The 24,925-nt window shown below is 53.3% G+C and overlaps 6 protein-coding genes across 6 annotated transcripts; 2 read left to right on the top strand and 4 right to left on the bottom strand.

Annotated features, from left to right (window-relative positions):
* Positions 1-689: 689 nt before the first annotated feature.
* Positions 690-2,002, bottom strand: BO95DRAFT_444428 (DNA-directed RNA polymerase II subunit RPB4). Its single transcript, XM_025586882.1, has 3 exons — positions 1,598-2,002; positions 1,280-1,407; positions 690-1,192 (listed from the first exon to the last, which is right to left on the bottom strand). The coding sequence occupies exons 1-3, from the start codon at positions 1,786-1,788 to the stop codon at positions 1,065-1,067; spliced, it is 447 nt and encodes a 148-aa protein (XP_025440612.1). The 5' UTR covers positions 1,789-2,002; the 3' UTR covers positions 690-1,064.
* Positions 2,003-2,299: 297 nt separating this feature from the next.
* BO95DRAFT_454444 (uncharacterized protein) lies at positions 2,300-9,108 on the bottom strand (the record flags this gene model as incomplete). Its single annotated transcript, XM_025588264.1, has 14 exons — positions 2,300-2,341; positions 2,424-3,358; positions 3,426-3,503; positions 3,557-3,658; positions 3,710-3,992; positions 4,261-4,265; positions 4,460-5,344; positions 5,882-5,918; positions 6,075-6,284; positions 6,350-7,590; positions 7,643-8,264; positions 8,323-8,631; positions 8,697-8,926; positions 8,976-9,108. 14 exons carry the CDS (start codon positions 9,106-9,108, stop codon positions 2,300-2,302), a joined length of 5,112 nt encoding a protein of 1,703 aa, XP_025440611.1.
* Positions 9,109-10,967: 1,859 nt separating this feature from the next.
* On the top strand, positions 10,968-11,705 carry BO95DRAFT_433320 (uncharacterized protein; the record flags this gene model as incomplete). The annotated part of the gene is made up of 1 exon (XM_025585092.1): positions 10,968-11,705. The coding sequence occupies one exon, from the start codon at positions 10,968-10,970 to the stop codon at positions 11,703-11,705; it is 738 nt and encodes a 245-aa protein (XP_025440610.1).
* Positions 11,706-12,215: 510 nt separating this feature from the next.
* On the bottom strand, positions 12,216-13,705 carry BO95DRAFT_184456 (extracellular proline-rich protein). Its single transcript, XM_025580892.1, has one exon. It carries the CDS (start codon positions 13,401-13,403, stop codon positions 12,294-12,296), a length of 1,110 nt encoding a protein of 369 aa, XP_025440609.1. The 5' UTR covers positions 13,404-13,705; the 3' UTR covers positions 12,216-12,293.
* Positions 13,706-16,608: 2,903 nt separating this feature from the next.
* BO95DRAFT_454443 (FAD/NAD(P)-binding domain-containing protein) lies at positions 16,609-21,878 on the top strand (the record flags this gene model as incomplete). The annotated part of the gene is made up of 12 exons (XM_025588263.1): positions 16,609-16,742; positions 16,798-17,383; positions 17,437-17,805; positions 17,853-18,193; positions 18,236-18,237; positions 18,694-18,777; positions 18,955-19,234; positions 19,292-20,164; positions 20,221-20,452; positions 20,518-21,042; positions 21,109-21,236; positions 21,587-21,878. The coding sequence occupies 12 exons, from the start codon at positions 16,609-16,611 to the stop codon at positions 21,876-21,878; spliced, it is 3,846 nt and encodes a 1,281-aa protein (XP_025440608.1).
* A 531-nt stretch (positions 21,879-22,409) lies between these two features.
* BO95DRAFT_184345 (endo 1,5-alpha-arabinase) lies at positions 22,410-23,986 on the bottom strand. The gene is made up of 5 exons (XM_025580891.1): positions 23,086-23,986; positions 22,755-23,022; positions 22,640-22,701; positions 22,511-22,590; positions 22,410-22,462 (listed from the first exon to the last, which is right to left on the bottom strand). Exons 1-5 carry the CDS (start codon positions 23,874-23,876, stop codon positions 22,431-22,433), a joined length of 1,233 nt encoding a protein of 410 aa, XP_025440607.1. The 5' UTR covers positions 23,877-23,986; the 3' UTR covers positions 22,410-22,430.
* Positions 23,987-24,925: the final 939 nt, after the last annotated feature.

Raw genomic sequence — 24,925 nt, 5'->3', positions numbered from 1 at the left:
TCCTACAGTAGGTAAGATGAAAAGTAATGATCTGGAATGCATCTCTCCAGTAGTTGATTGGTGGACGACCGCCTCCTTGGGCAGCTCTGCCGCCAGTCCTTAATAATGAAAATGCTGGCCGGAGGAGAGCTGCCCGAGAACTGTCCGGAGTAGTACAGTCACTCACACTCCCAGTATCTAACCTAGAATAGACCACTACCACCAACTCTAACGTTGTCCCCCGTAGCCAGTAGCCAATTCCCTTCCTACTTATACTTATACTTCCACTTATACTTTGACACACAGACTCCGTGGCTGAGGATGGATCTAATCTCTTTCCCCCAGCAGAGCAGGGGGCATCCCGCACGGTCGTTGTGTCTGATTGTGTCTGACCACCTTATCGCGTTGGTTTCTGTTGTTCTGGGGAACAGGAATAGTAATACGAAGTATGCGTATACTAACCTAGAACTTAGGGTCTAGTTCACTTCTTTAGTTCCCCCGGAGTTGCGACACATGCCCCGGTCCCAATTCTCATTACTTAATGACCAGGAGGATGACTCAATTTCTCGTCCGAGTTCATCGGGAGTTTGGAGTTTGGGGCTGGTTGCCCAAGTTTCAGCCAACTGCCTCGTCCCGATGCCTGGTTGGACTTGATAACCAAGTACCTACTAGGTAGTAACTAACTTATAGTACGCTGATTATCTCATGAGCTTGAACCGACTATATCACGCCTCTTATTGGCTTGGTGTGACCTCCGGCGATTTTATTGACTTTCCGAAAGATGCGATCGCCTTTGAGGAGATTTCCGTGGGCATACTCGAGTACATCAATCACATCTACCGTACACTATACGAGTCTCAACCGAGGAGTACTTAGTCTACAAACCCCATGACGACACCATCCCCCCTACCATAAACAAATCCCTCTACTATACCTACCCCCTCCCACTGCCCAACGCATCACCACCATAACAAGACACAAAAAACCAACAACACCAGAACTCCATGCTAGAATATCCCTTTCCCTCCCTCCCAACCTTCCCAAGCCCCAAAACCAAGGGGAAGCAGATCACCCAAAACCACACTTCACTCCGTGAAGTTCCGCAACTTGGTCAACTCATCCAACAGCTCCTGCAGATCCCCATCCGAGATCTTATGCTGCAGACTGGGGATGAGCGACTTCGCTTCCTCCGCATTATCGCAGCAGAGACTGCCTGTGCACCAGACAAAGCATTAGTACTTCTAGCTGCCCCATGCGCAAACTCCGTCCCCAGAAAAAAAGGAAGAAAGGGAAAACGAACCAAGCTGCGACCGCTCAAACATCTCCAACTCCGTATGCGAGTTCAGCAACCGCTCCACCGCCTTGATGTTCTCCTCGTCCTTGAACCGCGCAAACACCTCCAGGTAGTCGAGCGTCTTGGTCAGATTTCTTGTCACATCAGTTAGCCATGTTGCGGGTACGCGTAGTTCGGTTTTCCCTCCACTGCATTCATTCCCAAACTCGACACTTTCAAAACCCCCCAGTCGCAACTCTCGACCTCCTCGAAATAACCCCCATCCCCATCCCAACCAGCCAAGACAAGCCCCCCCCCCCGAGAAAGAAAAAAAGTGCAACTCACTCAGGCTCCTCATACTTCTTCCCCCCGCGCCGCTTATTCTCCAACACCTTGTTGATGACCAACCGCGCCTCGGACAACGACAGCGTATGGGTGTTCTGGTCCGCGCCCAGGCGCAGCGTCGACGCCGCCTCGAGTTCGCCCTGCGGGAGGGTGCGCTTGCGGTGCGTCGGGGCGGGGAGTTGGAAGCTCATTTTTTTTTGGTTGGGCTTGTGCTTTTGCTTTTGCTTTTGCCGGTGGTCTTGGGTCGTTCGTTCGTAGCTGCAATATTCGTGACTTGTGATTAACGCGCGCGCCGATGGAGTTGGTGGTTTGTGATGTAGTGGATTCGGTGAGGTGAGGTGAGGTACGCTTGATTATGGCCGGGCCGGGGATGTTGGGGCTGAGGTAGGTCGGCGCCGAGTTTGTTTTTCGGACGGACAAAGGTTGAGGTGAGGTGAGGGCGGTAAGTTAGCTTGCTGTGGGCGGAGAGGGCGGGGGAGGCGGTGAGGCGTGGTTTTTTGGTTATCATCATTATCAGTATTAATCACTAGGAGATAACAAGAACACAGTGACGTTACTGGGTATACTATACTGTGTCTTGTGCTAGGATTGTTTGTGCACATTGTTTACAAGGCTAACTCTTTCATGATCTGGGCATGAAGTAAAGGAGCAAGGTGTAGGGTATCATTTTAACATTGTTCTGGTGTTTTCAGGAACTTCTTTTTACACTCTCGAATCGAAATAAACGCCCTTTATACATGTAGGCTATGCGATATACCACGAGTATCATGTGTTTCAACTGTTCAGACAGTCCGCCGGACCCATTCTCCATTGCGACAGGTTATACCTTCTTGAAGGCCACCTCCTCCGGCAGGCGGAAACTGGCACAGAACATCTGCTTGTTGGGACTCACCAACCGCACGTTGTGGATGGCCAGCTCCAGCTCCTGCCGGCCACTGCCCCCGACACGGTCCTCCGTCGTGATCTCAAACCCAATGCGCTCCGAGATGCGCTGGCAGATATCCACATGGTCGTCGTGCTCGTCCTCGGAATGGCCCGAGAAGCAATACACGTGCACCGTCGGCAGCTTCTGCTCCGTGTGCGGCGCGAACCGCGCCTCCTCGCCCGCGTACACCCCGACGAAGGCGTCCAAAAACTCGATCGCGTTGCCGGGCAGGTTCATCACGTAGTGCTGGAAGACGGTGGGGCGGTGGAACACCTCCGGCGGCGGCGCGGTGTCCTTCTGGCTGCGGCGGACCTTGGGTTCGATGGTCACGGTGAGCGGGGATTCGAGGAGCCGGCGGGCCGACGACCGGATGAAGTCGCGCCCGTCCTGGTTGTGCGGCGTCACGAACTTGTCGACCTTGTTGCGCTTGATCGCGTCCTGCATGACCTCGTACCCGTGCGGGTTGAGGTCGTTGGCCCAGACGAAGATCTTCTTCTTGCCCGCCGGCACGGCGAAGGGGCCCACGCCCGCCATCACGTCGCAGACCATCTCCCCGGGCCGGAACTTGTCCACCAGCCGCCGGTGCTCCGTCTCCAGCCGGCTGTTCCAGTACACCCGCGAGTAGTCGAACCGGAATTCGCAGTTCTGTTCGTGTTGGATGACGTTCAGGTCATTCACGCCCCCGAGCAGCTCGAAGGGGAAGGTGCGGAATTGGCTGTGGGAGCCCACGTCGTCGGTCTTGCGGATCACCGTCTTCACGGTGGGGTTCTTGTCCAAGAGGATCTCGGCAATGATCTGTTTGTAGGGAAGGTATTGTTCGCGGAGGTTGAGGTGGGCTTGTTTGGGTGGAATGGTTAGTTAAGGGCACGAACGGCTTGGCTGGCGGTGGGAGGCAGTACGTACAGACGTGTCCGACTTGGGTGAAGCCCTGGGGGATTTCATCGCACAGCTCTTCGGGGAGAATGGATGCCATGATGTCGGCTGGGAGGAGATTAGTCCACAGAAATTGCGCATCGGGGTAGAATCGTGAGTACCATAGGACCAGTAATCATAGTCAATCGTCAAATCGTAAGGGCCAACGCTCACCATGCCCTTCTCAACCAATTCGGAGACGGTAGGAGACCAGGTCGCCGTATCTAAGCCTTCTATCAGTTCGTTGCTCTACATCAAAGAGAAGATGGACTGACCGTCATGCTTGATCTCCTCCCGCAGCAACAAGCATTTGCGCACGACTTCTTCCTGCTTGATATCCCGAAGCGTGGCCATTCTGGGCAGCGCCAACAAGTCGCGCTTCTTGTGCAGTGCTTGTCGCACCGTCGCAATATCCGAGGTCTTAAAGATCGTGGCAGCAGAGACCGGCACCGTTCGCTTGAAGAACGACCGGTCCAGCACGCGCATGGCGCGATTCACGGGGGGCCGAAACATGGCGGGGATGTCGCTGCGAACCGGCTTCGTCTCGGAGTCAGTTTCCTTGGACATCGGAGTCGAGGTGGATTGATGCTGCGATTTGATGCGCTTCGAAGGTCTGCTGGACATTGATCATGAAAGATAAGCCGATCGTAGGGTAGTCACGTAGCCGGAAGCTTAGATGTAACTTTTTTTTGATTCAAATCATGGAGTCGAGACTGTGGAGGCCCGCTTATCAGCACGTGATGGGGATAAGATCTGTATGGCCTCACAATCACATGATGCCACCATGAATCGATCGTAGTGAGCTCAATAGAATACAGTTAGGAACATTCGCTTGTCAGGCCATTCATAAATACAGTAGTCAAGTCAACGTCCGCACAGCAGACTAGGAAACATTATGGTCCGCGCAGAGCTATAGCGTAGCACCGAGCAAGAACGAGCACGGACGAATAGGTAAAAAAAAGTCAAAGAAAATACATCGAAACATGGTATCATATATCCCTGCAAAGGCAAAGCATTGCCCTAACTCCGTCCCTCCAGCTTCGCAAGTCGCGCGTTCAACTGCTCAATCTGCTCATCTTTCTTCTTCAACGCCACGCGCGAGATGTCTCGTCCCCGGATAATCCCCATCATCTTCAGATCATATTTATCAAGCAGGGACATAAGCTCATCTTGTGCCTGCTTGGGAAGTGCTACTCCATGACTCTCCAAGATCCGGACGGCCTGCGAAGCCAGCTGCGATGCATCCAGCGGCGTCTCATCTCCCCCAGCCATAGCATCCCGAAACCGAGTCGGGGTCGGCGACATTGAAATCTCCATAGACGAGGGCGGCGCCGCGGTCGCCGACGAGAAGGATGGGACGCGATCGGTATACGAGCGGGGTGTGACTTGCGCGAATGAGGCGGTCGAGGTATGACGGCCGAGTTTGGACTCGTGATCATCTTCCGTGTCCGACCACTTTCTCTTCATCGGGGATGTCAAGGACGGCGGCGGCTGGTGCGCGCGAGGAGCTGGACCTTGGTGGGCCTTGGGAGGTCCGAAGTTGGGCTGGCGGATTGGCTTCGCGTCCAACAGTTTGCCTACTTCGGCCCCGACGTCGTCGTCCCACTCGAATTCATCGATGTCTTCTGACATCATGCGCGCCTTAGCGCTTCTAGGGAACATGTGGCTGAGCTGCTGCTGCTGCTGTTGCTTCTGCTGCCCGCCGCCCGTTGCGGGGCTGTGGCGATGGAAGCGCGGCTCTGTCTGTGGGGTGAGGAGACCGTTGAATACTCGAGGTCTCTTGGTCGGAGTCTGGGTCGTTGCAGGATCTGATTCCGATCGAGAATTGGAGAGGACGGTGGCTTTCTCGCGCAGCTCGGCGTCGCTGGCCCAGAGGAAGAAGTCGCATTTCTTGTTTTCGCATGTGTAAACTGCGGAGAGGCAGAAGAGAAGGAGGGGCAGCACCCGCGATTAGTCGCTCAGTCGCTCAGTCAATCGCAACACCGGAGAGGGGTATAGCATACAATATCGACCATGGTTTGTTCCGTGATTCTTACATTGGAACTTGTTTGCAGGCTTTCGATCAGGACAATTGCAGTGCCACATCCCCTCCACAAAAAGCCCTTTGAGGCGAATAGCCTTGCGCGGCGACGGGGAAATCATGGCTAGGATGTCGACAAGAAGTGTATGAGGTGTATTGGGCCAGGTGTTAGATGAGATGCAGACATCTAAGTACGCAAGAGAGGATGATAACTTCAATGTATGGATGTATAACTAGTAACATCAGTTAGTGGCCCCTGTCAAAGATTGTCGCCATGGAAACTGAAGTCTCGGAAACTGATTCACCACGGATTGTTTCACTGATTCACTGATCCGCCGGCCCGCTTCCCACTTTATTCCAACCGCCCTCGGAGTCTGAATCCAGTGCTTTTCGAAGTAAAATTCTTCATATAATTATGGATCTATACTAAGATTACTATGGCTATGTGAAAACACAGTATCAAGCTAGTCTTGACCCATGTAAGAACTTCCCTGCTTACTCCACCCGATATATAACCCATGCCCGAATGCCAACAACCAGAACTATATAAACGCTGTGTATGGGTGATCTAGAGACTCTAGGGTATCTTAACAATGCACGTGCATCTAATCCGCAAGCACCTGTCGCAACATAACACCAAACGACTCGGATAGTTTGAGTATCTCCTGGATCTCCGGCTTGACGGGCTCTCCCGCCGTACGCCGGAGCTGATCCTGCTTCTTGACCCGACGTCTCCGCTCAGCCGTGATGGGATCGAGATCATCTTCGTCATCCAACTCATCGGACGCGTCAGACTCTTCGTCTGAAATGGCAAGGTCCTCAAGATCGGCCTAAAAGAACCATTGGTTAGCAAATGCACTGCTCGCCTCCTCAACTGACGCAGGGGTCCTCATACCTCATCCAAACCGAAGTCACTGCTCCTGAAGGTCGTGCTACCAGGGATGATTTCATTGCCAGTTCCCTCAGCTGCCATCTTCTGTCTGGTCTTGTTGAGGTGCCACCGTTTCCGATCGGCATGCCATTTGATAAGAGCGTTAATCTCATCCAATGCCTTGTCTTTGTCGATCTGGCCCACATCCCTTGCTCCTGTGAGTAGGGCATTCATGTCTAGCTTGCCACCACGTGGTCCTTTGCGCAGGAATTCAAGAATGTCTTCAATCCATGCCATGAGGGATCCAAACAGACCGTTGTCATGTAAGTGCACCTCATGCACAAACTTGTAGAAGCTGCTTTGGTGGCGCTCACAAAGATCAATGAAGGCTTGAACAGTCTGGTTGGGGTCGGCAGACACATCCTGTCGATGACACTTTTCGATCACGGCGATGGCGTCATCCGCAAAGCGTGCAAAGTCCGTGATACTGTTGTAGACATTGGCCGACTTGTAGACCCTCACGAGCGGCTCGTAGAAAATTGTGAAGAGGTCGCGGAAGAGCTGCAGAGTAACCGGCTCCTCCACGATGCTGAGCATCATAGTCTTGTCCCGCTGGCGGGTGTAGAGTTTGAGCAGCTGCTTCAGATTGGCAAACCAATGAGCGCCTTCTCGCATTTCCGCGTCAACACTCTCGACAGCCTGATTCCAGGCAACGTAGGCATTGAACACTTTACCAAACTGTTCTGGGGTCAACTCAGGAGAGATAAGCTCCGTCTTGAGAATCGCCACAATGATGTCAACATCCTCTGCGGTGGCTTCGGCGCGAATCTCATTCTTCAAGTCTTCGTCGGCGTCGGTGAAAGCCTTCAACTTTTGGCAAAGGACAGGATCTTCAACCGTCGCGGCCAGCGCATCGATTGACTTCTGGAAAGCTCTGATCCCGTCGTTCAAAGTCATAGAAAATATGCGTTGGAGTAAGGACCGGGAGCCAAAAGGTTGAGCCAGAAAGAGGTCCAGTACTCCTGACATCACAGCTGCCGGGTTGGCAATGCGAATGACATTTTTCAGAAGACTGTAAGGGACAAGAGAGTGGATCCTCTTGGCTTGCGCGAACAGTTCAGGAGAATTGTCCTCGGCCAGGAAAAGATGATAGAGCGTAGCGGCAACTTCAATGCGTAGCCATTCGGCGAATTTCTGGTATTGTGGGCTCAAATCCTCCACTGTCGGCTTCTCCTTAATTTCAGCGAAAAGTTTCGTCAATCCATCTAGAACTGGATCAGTATAGTAGCACTTGAGCAGGATACAAACCCAACTTACTACTCTCGACGATATCCCGGCGGAAATTCTCCATGTACGCGTCCAACTCAGCCGCTCGCGCTCTCGCGATTTCATAAAACCGCTTCTGCTCCTCAATCCGCACAGCATCTACCTCTTTGCGCTTCTGCATATCCATTTTCTCCTCTTCATTCAGAGTAATCGGGTTGGCAGTCAAGAAGTCCTCGAGAGCTTTGGTGTCCGCCACCCGCTTGTTCTGTAGCAGAGTACGGAGAAACGCTCGAAGGGAGACTCGCTGTTCCTCTCTGTAGAGCACCGTTTCCCGGGGCGCGTCTCCTGAGGCCCTAGGCGACCGGAGCGACCGCATGGAAGACCGTGACAGTGAACGAGTATGGTGGTTGCCGGGCGCTAGGTTGCGAGATGAGTAGCCGTCGTCTACTGCGCTCGTGTCTTGAGTGGAAACAGAAGAAATTGATGAGGCTTCGTCGTCTGCAGAGCCAAATATGCTGGATGTCAATGAAGACTTGTTCTTGCGTGGCAGCGGAGGCAGTGGCTTCCCGGGAAACTCAGTGCGCAGCCGTTTGTGCAGCCTAGAGAAATCGCCGTATCGACGAGCCACGAAGGTATCTTGCTTCCCATCTCGGCGCACCCGAATAATGAATTCCTAATCAGAGCTGTGTTAGTGATGTTCTTCAATTGCTCGAAGATTTCTCTGAACATACTGCATGTTGATGATATCGCACAGTCCGTCTGACCGATGTAACCCGGACCGCAGCCACATTGATGTCCCATCCGTGAATTGAGTTTCCTTCAGGCATGTTGACCAACAAACCCTTTTCGTTGGCCCCGCGATCCACGACTTCCATCTCCGAAAACTGAATGCGTTCTTCATAGCCCGATGCAGTAGGGATTCCAGAAACCATCATTAGCTCGACCAGCTTTTCGCATTTGCGCGCTAGCTTTCTGCGCTTCGTCTCTTCCAGGCGATCCTCCGATGAAGACACATGTTTCTTTGCGAATGACTCGAGAAACTACAACCTTGCGATTAGCGCTTCGTATGATAGGATCGGGGCTCAATGGTGAGGAATATACGCACCACTTGAAGCTTATCTTGCCAGAATTCCTTCTCGCGAGCCTTATCCAGGAATGGGAAGTTGCGCACATGGTGCACGAAGATATATCGGAGGATGGGGAGTTCAGAATCGACTGGAGCGACTTCACCGAATTCCGACTTGAAGGGGGCGCCGAAGCGTTGCAGGGCTGTAGGGGAGTTCAACTCGGCGATTTCGCCCTGGACTTGTCGGGCGATGAGTTCGCGCTTGAGATCTGCGACCGTCAGCAATCGTGTCCGCAGGGCGCTGCGACAGGTACTAACAATGTTCTTGCTTCCCGGTCAAGATCTGGCTTGTGGAGGTATTAGTGGTCGTGGTGGAGGGCGAGTCGGTCGCGAGGCCGACCGACTGGGTTCCGTTAGGAAGAAGAGGGGCGGAGGAGTTCGTTGCGGCCATCGTGAGCGACAGTCCGGATTAATTCCTGTCACCAGGAAACGATAATGGGCCGACTTTGTATCTCGAAAGACCAGGGTCACAATTATATGTAAGAATAGCTTCGAAAATTTCTAGAAGGTTGGAAAAAACAGAGGAAAGCGTCTGCCTAATCGCCAAGGTTCCGTGGGGTGTGTGACGTCTGCTGAGGGCGGGCGCTGAGGCGGTGCGAGAGCGGAAAAGGAGCTTTCTATTGAACTTGGTCAAGCTGTGCAAAGGGAGAATGGAAAGGATGTCTAGAATTCAGAAGATAGTGAGGGAGAGAAAGGGAGAGGTGGAGGAATAGGAATGGAAAAGAGGGAGAGGGAGAGGGAGAAAGAGAAAGGATGATGGATGAGGAGATCAAGTGGTAAGACCAAGTGAGAGAGGGTGACGAGCGACGGGAGAGGGGAAATCGGGCGGAGGAGAAAATAAAGACCGCGGGATCAGCAATTCAACAGCAATTGGCTTGACTGCATCAATGGTTGACGCGTGTCCCAGCTGTAAGTCTCTTAAGACTTCAGGCTCAGCCCTGTAGCCCCGCCATTCCACCCACTGTGGGTTTTAGCATGAGACTATGAGATCATCTCGGTCTTTCTACTCCGTACACTTCCAACCAAGATTGTCAACCAAACAAAACAATGCACTTGTTCCTCTCTCACAACATGTCTTGAACTTTTATTATGTATTGTCCAGTACCACCCCAGACATGATGATCCTTGGAACGGCCGCAGTAAGCAAACAGCCACCCACGCCTCAAGGCCTATATTTAGAATTCTAGTTCTAGTTTTGATATTATCTTTGGATTCGTCCCGCCAGTGTGTTGCTCACCTGCTAGCTTTGGCAGGAAGAATTTGAAATACAACAAGATCCACGGGCTTTGGATCGAGATTGAACTACCCCTCCGTGATCACGATTTTTACATCTCTCCGCGCTCCACTGCTAGAAGCAGAAGTAGATCTGGCTGTAATTTGGCTTTGTATACATCATCCTACCCATAAAAGATACAGACACTCGAAGGAACATTGCTTAAGGTGCAGACTGCCTCTATATTACAACCCTGTAAAAGGCACTATCTGGATGTGGCTGCTTATGAATTTCAGAGTTGTAAAAATGGTGGCCAGGGAGGGTAAATTGGAAATGGATATCGCAGCATCAGCTACATCTCCTTGGGCCACCTAGTGTCCGATTATCCTATACAGACGACATAGGAAAGGTTTATACACAGATCCATGGATACTAGGCTTTCTTTTGCTCAGTAATAATGCTACTGTTACTGCGTAAGTGCAACTGTTGCAACGCAGGGCGCGATCCCCTACCCGCAGATGCTTCTACACGGAAAACACTTCCGGTATGACAATAGTATAGAGTCAGTATAGAGTCAAGTTCACCTCACAATCAACTCACTTCAGGGGGAACGCTGTGTAGTTCTCTTTCTCTTGCCCCCGTCGAATTTTCTTCTCTCCTACCACTCCCTTGAGTCTCTCTAAACCTCACCAAAACCTCACTCCAACCTCCAAAAAACCTCAAGAATCGAGCAGATCTTCATACCAAAGATCACCGAGTTGAGCGCAACCAGAAAACCACTAGAACCACGAGTTGAGCGCAACCAAAAAACCACTTAAACCGAGTTGAGCGCAACCAAAACACCACTAAAACCACTGAGTCGAGCGAATCTTCAAGCTCCTCCAAATTATCAAGCTCCTCCAAAACATCAAGCTCCTCAAAAGCATAAAGCTCCTCAAGCAAAAACATCAAGCTCCTCAAGCAAAAAATCCAAGCTCTTCACTCCATGCTCCTCACTCCTCTCACGCCCCTCAACCCTCTCTCCAAAAACCTACAAGATGAATCGCAAGGCTCTCAAAGCTTTGATCTCCAAGCTGCAATCCCGCAGCGTGGCCTTCCTCGCCTCAGCGATGGAACCGCATCACCCACAAGCCGAAACGGCCTCTCCTCTTCCATCTTTCTCCGAAAAGAACCACGACGAAACAGCCGCCCAGGCAAGCTCCGCCTGGACCTGCGCAGCCAGCCCAAAAGAGCTGTACTGCCAGCCGAACTACGCAAAACTCATCCTGGATGCATTCTGCAGCGGCCAGCCCGTGTCCTGCATGTGCCTGCAGATCAAGAGCGACCGGCTGCGCAACCATCTGCGGGGGCCGTACCCCGCCAGCGAAGGGACACAGTTCCGGGCCGACGACATCGAATACGTCATCCACCTGCTCGAGGGCATGAGCCGGTGCGAGACCTGTCTCCGCGAGCTGCCGAGCATGGCGCAGCTGCATGAGCTCAGCAGCGAGACGATTGAGCGATACCGCCTGTTCTACCAGTCCCGGCATCGGACGTTCTTCAGTGGGGGATGTGATACGCACTTGAATAAAGATCTTTCGATCGACATGTACTGCTCGTTCGCCGTGGAGCAGATGGAGCGGATGGCGGCGAGTATTGGACGAATTGTTGAGGCGTTGAGTGCGGAGCCGCGGTTTGATCAGGATGCGTGGTATGTTGTGTTGAATCAGGCAGAGCGGCTGATGACGGCGGCCACTACGTTGCAGGGTCGGGTGGGGCAGGCTGCTCGAGTCTGAAGATGAAGGGACTTTTTTGGGGGAGGTGAAACGTCACGATGGCGATGATCGGAGGAGGGAAATGTCATGTCGATGTTGACAGAACAGTTGCGACTGGAATGGGAATGATCTTGACGAATAAACGACCTTGTGAAAATATCCTTGCGACATACGACAGGGGAATCACAAACAAAAGGCAAACCCCATTATGGAGAGGCGATTCAAAAGAGCATCACCTAGATGAGACACTTGAAAGTATTGACGATGATGTTGGGAAAACGATGTCTGAATGACAATCATGTGTAGCGCACTTGTGTACAGCATCGTTGCAGCAGCGGTCTGCGGAACAAGAGACTAGTTAGACAACGCAACAAAGACTCCATTGAAACCAAAACTATCTGAGCATATTCTAATACAAGTAGACCCCATTCCATCAGATAATCCATGGCCGTAGACAAACAAGAAACGCCGGCCAGCCGGAATCCACCATTCGATTCATACAACGTGCAGTCATGCAAACGGTATATTGAATATCACCCTTGGACTGCAGCCATCGTAGGTTGTGATACCGTTGCGGGACCGTGAAGCCTACTCCGTAGGTGTATTTATTCAAGCTCGGAAGGGGAAAGCGCTGCGGACCGAAGCGGAGGAGCTGGGGGAGGCAGCGGGGATTTCAGGGGAGCCGGGAAAGGGAGCAAGAGGAGTGCCAGTAGCCTGAGGGCCGGCGCTAGAAGGCTGAGCAGAGCTGCCACCGCTGGCGGACTCAGTCGAGTTCTGAGCTGACTTGGAGGTGTCAACAAGGGGCTCGACAACCCCGCCGCTGGAAGGCTGCACAGAAATACCGGTGGGCTTGGGAAGGCTGCTGCTGCTGATGGGCTGGGTGGCATTGGTAGAAGCGGATCCACCGGTGGGCACGGCCTCGGGCTCCTTGTCGTCACGCTTAGAGATACCCAGGTCGGACAGGATACCGGTGACTGCAGTGGGGATCGGGAGGCCGGAGGGCAGGATGCCGGAGGGAATCAGCGAGTCCAAGTCCTGGCGCTTCTTCAGAGGCAAGTTCGAAGGAAGAGTGATACCCAGGTCAGACAAGATGTCGGTCACTCCAGATGGGATCGCAAGGCCCGATGGGAGGATGCTAGACAGGTCCTGACGCTTCTTGATGGGCAAGTCCGAGGGTAGAGTGATTCCGAGGTTGGACAAGATATCGTTCACCCCGCTAGGGATGGGAAGACTAGAGGGGAGGGTGCCAGAAGGAAGAAGGGACTCGAGTTCCTGACGCTTCTTGAGAGGAATATCGGAAGGGAGGGTAATACCCAGGTCGGACAGGATACCGGACACTGCGGATGGGATCGGAACCCCGGAGGGGAAAATCTGCGACAGGTCCTGGCGCTTCTTGAGAGGAATATCCGAAGGAAGGGTGATGCCCAGCTGGGACAGAATCTCCGTCAAACCAGAGGGAAGAGGAATGCTCGAGGGGAGAAGGTCGGTCAAGTCCTGGCGCTTCTCGACGGGCGAGCCCGAGGGAACAGTGAGTGTAGGCAGCTCGGATCCTGGACCCTGTGAAGGGATTGGAAGCCCCGAGGGAATAAGCCCAGATGGCACAAGCCCAGTTGGAATAGGAGGAAGGTTGGAGAGATCCTGTCTCTTCTTATCGACGTTCGCGGGCAAGGCCAGGGCGTAGCCCACAAGGCACAGAGGAGCGACGTTCTGAAGCTTCATGCTGAAAGATTGCTGGTTAAAGCGAAGAAGTAAAGTAGAAGCGAAAGTGATGGGCAATGGAAGAAGCGAATGAGTACCGGATTCGATTGAGAGAGCACTGGAGCCTGATAGCAAAAGACATATCCGGGGGGGGATTTCAAGGATCCTTTATAGATCTTGGTGGAACATCATGCTGTGCTGAAAGTGAAGGATCAACAAACAAGTATTCCCCAACTGGAATCTACGGTCCAGGTCTACAGCCGGCAATTGGCAGCGATGGCTTCTTCATGCACATGCCGATATCGTTCTGATTGTATCAAGGGAAGTCTGAGCGGATGGGTCTCGCCCCGCAGCTGAACAATGACTTCGAAATGCCGAGGCCGCAAGTCGTGACAGTCTGCCAGAGACCCTGATGGCAAGACGGATCTCACTATTTCGAAACAGTGGTGAGTCCTGGATTCCTTTCGGTGGTTCGAAGCTAGAATGACGTGACGGGTCGCAAGGCCCAAAAACGAGGTTTTGTTCTAAGCACGCAAGGGCTCAAGTAGGGCACGCCCATCGCAGACGTTATCGCACTGCTGGCCAATGAAGAACAAGTCGGGTTGGCGACAGAACCTGTGGGTGCTCAGGGCCTTCGGTCAGAGGCGTAGAGACTTACAGGAACTTGGGGATTTTCTCGGCCTGGATGGGTCAACCCCAAACTCTCTCCATTCAGCCCTTGGATTAAGGTGAGCTGCGATGGTTGTCGGTGGAGCTCCGAATCGGAGATAGATAGCCGCCGACCAATCAATTGCAGAGCTCGCAGCATCCTCTTGATCGCTGCTTCAGTCGTCCATGGATCTTTTGCCTTGCACCGGAGAATGCAGCGCCTTGCACGACGCGTCCTCCTCCTTTCCAATGGTGCCACCTAGGTCATCGCCTCATTTGCATCTTGAGTTTGGGCTGCACAAAAGGATGAGGTAGGGAAGTCCAGAAAATGTCATCAGTGTCGGTGAGGGGGTCTTGAGTTTCAGAGCTTCATGTTTCACGACACTGTCATAGACTCTTAAATTGACAAGGGTTCTGGCGAAGTATCACGGACCGTTGCATGTCATCCACCGTGGCGTTTCAGGCGAACAAAGTCGATGGGTCAGTGGTGGGTAGAACTATAGGTAGTGGATAAAGTCACTTCAGGCCCGACAAGATCGATCGAACGGGTCCGATTTTAGCACCTAGGGCAGAGCCATGGGAATTCCAGGAACGACGATCTTGAGTTCTTGTTCCAGTGGGTTTGTGAGAGATTGAGTGGTCAAGACTCAAAAAAGAGACAAGCGCAGTGGATTTCGACCCGGAGCGGAAGCAGAGCGGAAGAACAGCGGAGTTGGTGGAGGTGGAGGTGGAGGTGGAGGTGGAAATCAGAGCCGATGGTTGCCTGGACCTTGAGGCAGTCATTTTCCTCACCCTCAGCCTTTTGCTGTCCCTCCGCATCTCTACTTACTCCACCCTCTCAAGGTGGCAATCATCCTTCCTTGATACGACTCTTGTGGAGTTTTCCTCTAATGCCAGTGATTGTGGAATTATCCTCCACAACCCGCAAATCTCCCTGTTGGTATCTACCTCCTACCCCTAGCTAAAGCCAGTGGGACTCGGCCATGAACTGCATGGGCCAGAAGCAGATCGTGTTCAATATACATCATACAGTATCAGTCTCCTGGAGCTTCCCTCATCAAGGTTATCTGTGGCCGACTAAGGAAATCTTCTAGATGAAACAGGGAATCTTTTAGGTTTCGCTAGTGGTCTGCAAAGATTAGGTTTACAACGGGCCCAACCTACACCGTTCGACTGTGACCAAGTAATTGGAGAAAATACAGCATTTCCTGCCTATTCCACCGAAGAACAAGCATGTCATCTGTCAACAAGCTTCCTGGCCAAGCGTCATGATCTAGCTTTTCTTGGGCCTGTCTACCCTGTCTCCATGGACGGTCGGCAATGCAGCGAGTCCAATTTTGAGCGTTGGTGGAGAGCGTCGAGTCTTAAACTTTCGATGAGTTTCGCGTCGTTACAGGAAGCGATCGGCCTCCGCCTGACGGCTGGAACACGCCTCAACGACTGGTTCAAGGATTATCACTACACAATGGGTCGAACCTCACTGTATTCGACACTCGTTAGAATATCCCGTTTCGATTCGTGAACGAGATCCATTGCAGCCGTGATATGGCGCCATAGTCTTGCCAAACAGCTCCAGGCAGTTCCAGCAGAGTGTGCTGACCCTGCGCGAGATACAGACATTAAACCATACCTTCGGCTAAAAGCACATGCATCTGACCATCTCATGTCCATGCATGAGGCGATTGCCTTGAGGATGATGTGTTCGTCAAAACTACCTGGAATGGCAATTCCCTCAATGATCAGTCTGCAAGGGCTGTGTGATGAGGGGCGATGCAGGTCTACTTGCTCTTCCTGAGTCGGTCACGCCGTCTTTGACGACAGTTTCATCAATCACCGCATCCCGAAGATCGCGGATTGACTCAGTGACATCAATCGACCCAGAGCACATATCTGAAACAACCGGAGCCTTGGTCCGACGTCTTCAGGGTCTCGCCTCCGTATCGCAGCCTTCACAGCCTCGTGTCACACTTACGTCAAATCTCATGATGTTGATAGATCTTCACTGCGTATGTGCAATTCCTCCTGCCTCGATGAAGTCGAGAGCAGTTGTCGAGCCGGCAGAACAGACTGGCTATCCTACTGGTGGTTGATCTCAGCTCGGGATTAAGCCGAGAGCGGATTCGGCTACCATCCAATCACATTGCTTTGCACGTGCATACCAAATCCTACACGTGATTCTCTCCAGGAACCGACCAATCAGAATGGAAATGGAAAAAATGGGACTGAATGGTTTTATGCCCGACAGGCGCCACCGTGGGTAGGTTTCAGTCACCAGAGACACCAGTCACGAAGCAGACAACAAGCGGAGAATAAGGTCAGTTTGAAACCAACAAGAAGACCTGGGGTCTGCTAAGCCATGTGTCAGCCATGTCACTTGGGCTTATCAGTGGTCCATGCTGATGCAATCCGGCGCCATGATTAGCCACATCCTTTGTCTTGCGACATTCCACCCGGGCATTGAACATTTACTGATCTATACTGATTTCTTTTAAAGGGTGTTATTGTCTGGGTTCTTTTCAACCCGTCCCAGTACGCGCTGTAGATGTTCACGACCTACGGTTTACACCAAGACATCGCAATGCCGCAGGTGAAAAGCGTTGCAATCATCGGCACGGGGCCGGCTGGGGCTATTGCTGTCGATGCCCTGGCGCAGGAGAAAGCTTTTGACCGAATTCGTGTTTTCGAGCGACAGGAAAAGGCGGGCGGATGCTGGTACGCTTGCTTAATTCTTCTCAATGGCTTTTGGAGAAATTGACACTACGAACAGGGTGGCACGACCAGAGGAGAAAGCGGTCCCTCTGGATGTTGAGAAACTCTCAGCAAGAATAGCTGATGCCCCGCTTCCGATCCCTGAAAGTCTTCCCCAATATACGCCGACATCATCGCAACATCGCTTCACTGACTCGCATGTCTACCCCAATCTGCATACCAATGTGGATGCTGCCACCATGGGGTATTCCCTGGAACCGATCCCAGTTGTTCGCTCTGAATGGTCAATTGGACTTCACGGGCCCGACACACCGTTCCGCCATCATACGGTGATTCGGCAATATGTCGAAGATCTTCTCAATCGTAATGGCTACCAAGATCTGGTTGAGTACAACACCACTGTAGAATCCGCCGTGAAAGATCCTCAGTCTGACCAATGGGTTTTGACCCTCCGACGAGCGGGCAAGCCTGGAGGAGCTGACTATTGGTGGAGCGAAACCTTTGATGCCCTTGTTGTTGCCTCGGGGCATTTCGCAGTACCATACGTACCGGCTATCCCAGGTCTCAAGGAGTTCGTAGAGAAGTACCCCGAGAATGTCTTACACACAAAACAATATCGTGGTCCGGAACAATTTCGAGGCAAGGTGAGTGTGCTTGTCGTTCGATGAATGGGAGTATCGCTGAATATGGTCTACAGAAGGTCGTCACGGTTGGAGCCTCAGTGTCTGCGGCAGACACTGCTGTTAGCCTGATCGGCTCTGCTCAGTCACCCATCTATGCCGTTGTCCGCGGCAAGTACAATCCCTACTTTGGAGACGAAGCATTCAAGCATCCTCAGATTGAGCGGCGGCCACCGATCGCGCATGTCTCCTGCGAGGATGGAGACCGCACTGTTCACTTCGAGGACGGGACCTCGGTCTCAGGCGTCGATTATATCATCTTTGGCACGGGGTTTACCTGGACATTACCATTCTTGCCCAATATTCCGATGAGAAACAACCGCATCCCTGATGTGTACCTCCACGTCTTCCATCGGCAGGATCCGACTTTAATGTTTATTGGAGGCGTATGTACCTCTCCAGGAGTCTGGGCGAATTCTGCTGACGGCAATAGGTTGGCGCCGGATTGACTTTCAAGATCTTCGAATGGCAAGCTGTGGCAGCAGCGCGGGTGCTGGCAGGCAAGGCTCAACTACCGCCGCATGAAGAGCGACAGAAATGGGAGCAGGATCGGATTGCAAAGAAGGGCGATGGGCCGGGCTTCTTGATGATAAATCCCGAGTTCGAGGAATACTTTGAGCAACTCCGCCAGCTGGCAGGCGAGCCGAACGAGGGCGAGCCGGGGCGTAGACTGCCCCCGTTTGAGCAATCCTGGGTCGACCTGTTCAACGCAGGCCACGAGCGCCGGATCGAAATGTGGAAAAAGGCCAATACAACTGCAGCGGGAAGCAGGCTGTAATTGGAACATGTCATGGATTTACAGACAGTAGTCGATAGCAGTATCAGCCGTTACCAATAGACCGATCTGACCACCCTGGATCTTTATTGCCAGCAAAAAAAGCAAATGCGGAGTCGCGCCAAAATCCGGCAAAAAGCAAGCAAGTTAACAAGTTTAGCACAAAATTAGCAGCTTAGCACTGCGCCACAATTGCGCCGATCTGCAGGTCAATTCATTTCTCACCGATAACTCCTCCAATGACACTGTCTGACCCCTCTCGGTCGTCTCCTGCAGCCGGCATCTAATCTAGTTTTCCCGCAGAATCGAATGGTCCGATCCTCCGCGGATGCCACAGGATGATGATGATGTCGACGCATCACGGCTGAATTGAACGTGGGATATTAATTGACCCTTCCCCTCATCCGCACTCGGGGTTCTCGGGTTTCTTGAGTTCTGCTGCAGCAAACAATGCGTTCGACGGTCGCTTCCGGTTTGTTGGTGCTGCCTCTGGTGGCAGCCAAGTCATTGTGGTCTGATTCTCCGGGCAACTACAGTAGTATCATCACTACAGCCTTTCCTCTGGGCAATGGACGGTTAGGAGGTATGTCTGTTGTTCATCGCACCTGACCTGACGTGAAGATTAATCTGCTCGATAGCAATGCCCATTGGCCTTCCAGGCAAGGAGATTGTCAATCTGAACGTGGATTCTCTGTGGCGCGGGGGCCCTTTCGAAAACCCGGTGCGTGCTCTCAGACCTGATTAAAAAAGCCCAACTTAGCACGAACCAACGTTTTATTCAAGGCCTATACCGGTGGTAATCCGAAAGTCTCCAAAGCCGACGCTTTGCCCGGGATCAGGGAATGGATCTTCCAGAACGGAACCGGCAATGTGACTGCTCTGTATGGAGATTTCCCGGACTACGGCTCCTACCAGGTTTTGGGCAATTTAACCATCGATCTGGGAGAGTTGGGGGCTGTGTCCAACTACCGGCGTAGCCTCGACTTGGAGTCTGGCGTTTACCTGGATCAGTTCAAGACTGGCAATGTCGACATCACTAGGTACGCGCGTACTCTCCTTCCTAAAAGTTTGAGAGAGGGCTGACTGGCGGTATGCAGAGAAGCATTCTGTTCGTATCCGGATCAAGTCTGCGTCTATCGACTAGCATCCAACCGATCCTTGCCGACAATCACTTTCGGGCTGGAGAATCAGCTCTCGTCTCCAACCCCGAATGTAACCTGCCAGGGGAATAGCATAAGTCTGTACGGCGTCACCGCGCCTACCATTGGCATGATCTACAATGCCCGAGCGACGGTAGTTGTCCCCGGAGCGAAAACCTCGAGCAACTACTGCTCACGGAACAACGCCACCGTCAACGTTCCCAAAGGTCAACGTGAGGTATTCCTCATCTTCGCCGCCGGGACCAACTATGATGCGGCCAAGGGCAACGCTGCGGCTGGATTCTCATTCCGAGGGCAAGACCCCTACCAGCAAGTGCTGCAGACCGCGACAAGCGCCGCTAAAAAGTCGTACGCGCAATTGAAATCAGCGCACCTGAAGGACTTCCAAGCACTCTCGGGTACCTTCGAGCTCACCCTGCCAGACCCGAACAACTCCTCCAGCAAGCCGACCACGGAGCTAATTGACTCGTATACGCTGCCCGGGGATCCGTTCGTCGAGAACCTGCTATTCGACTACGGTCGATACCTCTTCATCTCCTCCTCGCGGCCAGGAAGTCTGCCGCCCAACCTGCAAGGGCTGTGGACGGAGTCCTACTCCCCCGCGTGGAGCGGCGACTACCACGCCAACATCAACCTGCAGATGGCGCACTGGGCCGTCGAGCAGACGGGTCTGGGGGAGTTGACGGAGCCGCTGTGGCGATACATCACGGAGACGTGGATGCCGCGAGGGGCGGAGACGGCGGAGCTGTTATACGGGGCCAGCTCCGGGTGGGTGACGCACGACGAGATGAACACTTTTGGGCATACAGCGTGAGTCTTTTCTGTTTGCATCCTCACAGCATACCCAAGAAGCTAATCCTGTGCAGCATGAAAAACGACGCGCAATGGGCCAACTACCCCGTCTCGAACGCCTGGCTCGCCCACCACGTGTGGGACCACTTCGACTACACGCAGGATTCGGCCTGGTACGAGGAGACGGGGTATCCGATATTGGCCGGGGTGGCCGAGTTCTGGCTGTCGCAGCTGGTGGAAGACGAATACTTCCACGACGGCACCTTGGTCGTCAACCCGTGTAACTCGCCTGAACATGGTCCAACCGTATGCCCCCATACCCCAAATCCCCCCAACCATCACCCTCCCCCTAACCAACCCGATGAATATAGACATTCGGCTGCACGCACTACCACCAACTCCTCACCGAACTCTTCACCCACCTCCTCACCACCCCCTCCCAAAAGACCACCAACAACGCCCTCCCCACAACCCTCTCCAAAACCCTCCCCAAACTCTCCCCCGGCCTGATAATAGGCTCATGGAACCAAATCCAAGAATGGAAACTCGACCTCGACACCTCCGACGACACGCACCGCCACCTCTCCAACCTCTACGGCTGGTACCCCGGCTCCTCCATCTCCAGCCCCTATGGCCGTAACACCACCGTCACCGCCGCCGTCACTACGACCCTGATCTCCCGCGGCAACGGCACGGAAGACCAGAACACGGGGTGGGCGAAAGTCTGGCGCAGTGCGTGCTGGGCCAACCTCAACGATACCGCCAACGCGTACGCGGAGCTGACCCTCGCCATCCAGGAGAATTTCGGGCCGAATGGGCTGAGTCTCTACGGGGGCAGTGTGCCTTTCCAGGCGGATGCGAACTTCGGGGTCGTGGGCGCCGTGCTGGAGTTTCTGGTGAGGGATCGAGATCTTAGTTATGCGCGTTGGGAACTGGAAAATAATGGGGGGGCGGGGGGGAAGGTGGTGCAGGAGGTGGTGTTGGGGCCGGCGATTCCTGAGGCTTGGGGGAATGGGGAAGTGAAGGGGGTGAGGGTGAGGGGGGGTGGAAGGGTGAGTTTTGGGTGGGATGCGGAGGGGGTAGTGGATTGGTGTGTTTTCGAGGAGGAGGGGAGAGCCGGGGGAGTGGAGGAGGTGAGGTTTTTTGTGAAGGGGGGTCGGGGGATTGAGTGTTGAGGTTTGAGGTATTGGGGTTGGTTGTGGTACCTTGGTCGGAGAGGGATTTGGGCAGATAAGTTGGTGGTTTTGTTGAAGCCGAGTATAGTTAGTCAGTAGTATACAAGAGTTGCATGGTCCAGCTAACACACCCGGGTACACACCCCAGTAACCAGAACAACCCCTATGATTGACCTACTGCGGTGCAGCCACGGCAAAATGGCTTAATAGACGGAAAGCGGGGCATTCATACAACACATGTCCTCGTCTTTATCCATTCATCTAGCCGGTCCATACACTGTACAGTCAGTCCCTACTTTCACATCCGACATCATACTCCGAGTCAACAACCGCATGACTTTCCCCAACAGAATCCACGCCATACCCGGCCTGGCAGGCATCGGCCTCGCCGTCCCGCCATCCTAACCGCCCGGACCCAGGAAGGGAGAATCCTCATCACCCATCTCGAGATCACCGACCGCCCCGCCGTCGACGTCTGGATCCATCAGACGGTCACGCACTTCGGCCGCCTAGACGGCGCGGACAACATGGCCGGCAGCACGGCATGGGCGCGCTGACCTCTCCGACTCCGACGAGTGGGACCGGCAGCTGCGCGTCACCCTGTACTGCCTGCGGCCCGAGGTGCGCGCGATCCAGCAATCCGCACTTCTTGGGGTGGGGGGTTGTGGGCTAGTCTAGGGGAGTAGGTGGTGGTGTGTCTGTCCGAAAAGAGCTAGCTAATTTTATGGATGAGTGAGAGGCTCGATTCAAACACCGGTGTTGGATCAGGCGGTCGAGATCCAGGGAGGGAAGCTGAATACTATGCCTACCGTCTTTGCTCGGTTGAAGACGGCGGATGAGGTGGCGGAGTCGGTGGTGTCCTTGTTGAGTGATGCTCGCTCGAATACCACGGGGCAGGTGTTGAATGTGGATGGCGTGGGATTCCTGAGATGGCTTTATACAGGTGGTAGCATTAGTCGGGTTTGTACAGTAAGTCCGACTCCAGTAAATAACGTGCTGTATAGCGCTGATGAGACGCCAGGCCTCAACTCTAATAAAAATTATCGTGTCATATCGTCGTCTCGTTAATGTGGGTGAGATGCAAATTCCTCGAGGCGGACAGCAGGGCTTCAACTGTGTAGCCGGAGGTATCCCCAAATGACTAAACTCATTATTAGTATAATGCATGGAAAGGGGAATGGGGACATACCAAGGAATGAGAACGCATGAAGCGTATAATCAGGTCCAAACACGGCTCCGCTGCTTTCGCTCGTTCCGGTGCTGTTGTCGCTGCAAATCGCCGTCAGCGGGGTCAGAATGAGCAGATCGAGATACATACCCAGAAACAGCGACTGGCCACCCGTCTTGGTAGTCGAGGTAATTCCATCCCAACTGCGCGTCCTAGAGTCGGAGTCAACCAGAAATCTCCCCTCACGGTAGATCTACCTACTCACGGTATCCTTGAACCCAATCGAGGTATTGACTAGGGTCAAGTTAGCAAGACATCCGGCCAAACCGACGAGAGCCAACCCACGGTAATGATAGTACAGAACATCGGAATCCCCATCGGCAGCAGACAGAACCCCAACACCCCCAGGAGCATACACGGTCCCATGGTTCGAGCCATAGACCACCGTCCCGCCTCCGTCTGTCAATTGCCGTCCATCCTTATCCACAAACGGCCCCTGGACATCCTTCGACCGTCCGATCCGAATGCTATACCTGTTACACGCACAGTCAGAAACACAGCCCCGTCCATTGCACAAATCTCAGATTAAAACGTACTCCTTCCCCACAGCAGGAAACCCATTTTGGAATCCACAGCACTTGCCATGACTGAACCAAACATAGTAATATGGCTCTCTGTAGCTCATAAACGACCCCTCGACCGGCTTCACCTTCTCATCGGGCACGTAAACCAGATTCGTCGTCGCATTCTGGCGCTCCGGCTCCGTGACCGAGAGCAAGTCCGCGGCCAGCGGCACTAGGTAGATCCCATGCCAGTAGCTCCCATACAGCAGGTACGGCTGGCCCGTGGCCTGGTCCTTGGTGAAGGCCGGGTCGATGGCGTTCGAGACGGTGTATGGGTAGCTCTCCGACCCGTTACCCTGGCCCGTGTTGATGACGGCCCCGTAGTCCGACCAGCGGCCAGGATCTAACTGGGTGGCGGTCGCCACCCCGATGGCGCTGTTGCGACTGCCGGCTTTGCTAATCGAGTAGAAGCAGTAGAAGGTGTTGTTCCACTCGACGGCGGTGGGCGCCCATGGGCGGCTGCGGTTCTGTTTCTGGATCTCGCTGGGTCCGTCGAGGACGGTGCCGAGCTGCGTCCAGGGTCCGTCCAGGGACTGGGCCTTGTACATGGGGAGGTGGACTCCGCCCTTGAAGAGCCAGTAGGCCCCGTCGTGGCGGAGGATGTTGGGGTCGTGGACGGCCACATTCCCTACGTTGGGGAGAGGGTATTTAGTCGTCTTGGAGAAGGACGAGGACCCGGTCGGTGCCGGGGCGCTGCTGGGCTGGGGACTGCCATTGACCGCGTGGAGGAGGATGATCCCAGTCAGGAGGGTGAGAAGATGCATTGACGCCGTCTGTTTCGCATGTGATGTGCGATAAATCGGACCGCGCACTGGGGGGAAGGGGTGTCAATTTAAGATGAGAATCAGAGTGGGCCAGAGCCTATCAGTGGATTACACTAATATATGCTAGTTCGAACTGGCCGAATGTAGGTTCAATGGATGTGCAATGGCTGCGAAGACTGCGGGACAGCCTCAATGGGCCGCTTTGGCGACAGCCATCTTCTTCATTGGATACGGGACACAGAGCAGACTAAATGGTAGTCTAGACCAGACCCTAAATACCAGGTAGGCAAAGTGGGCCAGACTCCACGGGGGAGAACAAATAAAAGCTGGTGCCTAGAGATGGATGCAGTGATGAAAGTGTGGTGTAGACAAGCAGTCATTGAGAGTAAACCCCAGAATAGGTAAACAGTCTGCATCAACTGGAGGGCCCTGTAATGGACTGTACTGTACTGTACTGTACTGTACTGTACTGCAGGCACCCTATCTCTTATCTCCCGCTCTGAGACAACGGAGATTTGCTGGTAACCAAGGTAATTACCATTCAGGGGCTCAGATACCTACTGTATACTCGAGTACGTCAATGAAACTGTGCCGCATTCTAGATCACTTATTCTGCTATTTTTGTATCTGCTAAGCTTTAAGGTACTCTGTGTACTGTATTAAATGAGATTCGTTATACAAGTAGTACATACATGGCATCCAGTGTTGACCCTGGAAAAACACACTGTAACTTGGCTCCGCATCATGCAGTACAGCCATTGCTGCAGAGACATTGGATTTGCATCGTCAAGCAATCACACCACTGACTGGCATTCAATGCAGGTCTACGTCAAGGGCGTCACTCAATGCCCCAAGCAAGGGACCTCAACTGACGTACAGAATCAATCACTTACTGCCTTTCGCAAGACGATCAACAACCCCACCACCCCCAAACCCCCAAGGTGTTCGTTCCGTTCTTGCATCATCCCTGCATAAACCACATCTTGTGGGCTATCGGTTGCAATATTCAGTGGCTCAGGATCTCTCCTTGATAAGGTTGATTGATGATT

Source organism: Aspergillus brunneoviolaceus, assembly GCF_003184695.1.
Source record: "Aspergillus brunneoviolaceus CBS 621.78 unplaced genomic scaffold BO95scaffold_47, whole genome shotgun sequence".
NCBI lineage: Eukaryota > Fungi > Ascomycota > Eurotiomycetes > Eurotiales > Aspergillaceae > Aspergillus > Aspergillus brunneoviolaceus.
The sequence above is the reverse complement of the archived record's forward strand: the minus strand, read 5'-3'. Positions and strand labels throughout refer to the sequence as shown.

Coding starts and splice junctions, on each gene's coding strand:
- BO95DRAFT_444428 (XM_025586882.1), bottom strand. CDS start 1,788: ATGAGCTTCCAACTCCCCGCCCCGACGCACCGCAAGCGCACCCTCCCG. Junction 1,408..1,597: donor AAGAAGTATGAGGAGCCTGA/GTGAGTTGCACT, acceptor TGATGTGACAAG/AAATCTGACCAAGACGCTCG. Junction 1,193..1,279: donor GTTTGAGCGGTCGCAGCTTG/GTTCGTTTTCCC, acceptor TCTGGTGCACAG/GCAGTCTCTGCTGCGATAAT.
- BO95DRAFT_184456 (XM_025580892.1), bottom strand. CDS start 13,403: ATGAAGCTTCAGAACGTCGCTCCTCTGTGCCTTGTGGGCTACGCCCTG.
- BO95DRAFT_184345 (XM_025580891.1), bottom strand. CDS start 23,876: ATGCATCTTCTCACCCTCCTGACTGGGATCATCCTCCTCCACGCGGTC. Junction 22,591..22,639: donor TGGCCAGTCGCTGTTTCTGG/GTATGTATCTCG, acceptor GGCGATTTGCAG/CGACAACAGCACCGGAACGA. Junction 22,463..22,510: donor TCATGCGTTCTCATTCCTTG/GTATGTCCCCAT, acceptor TAATGAGTTTAG/TCATTTGGGGATACCTCCGG.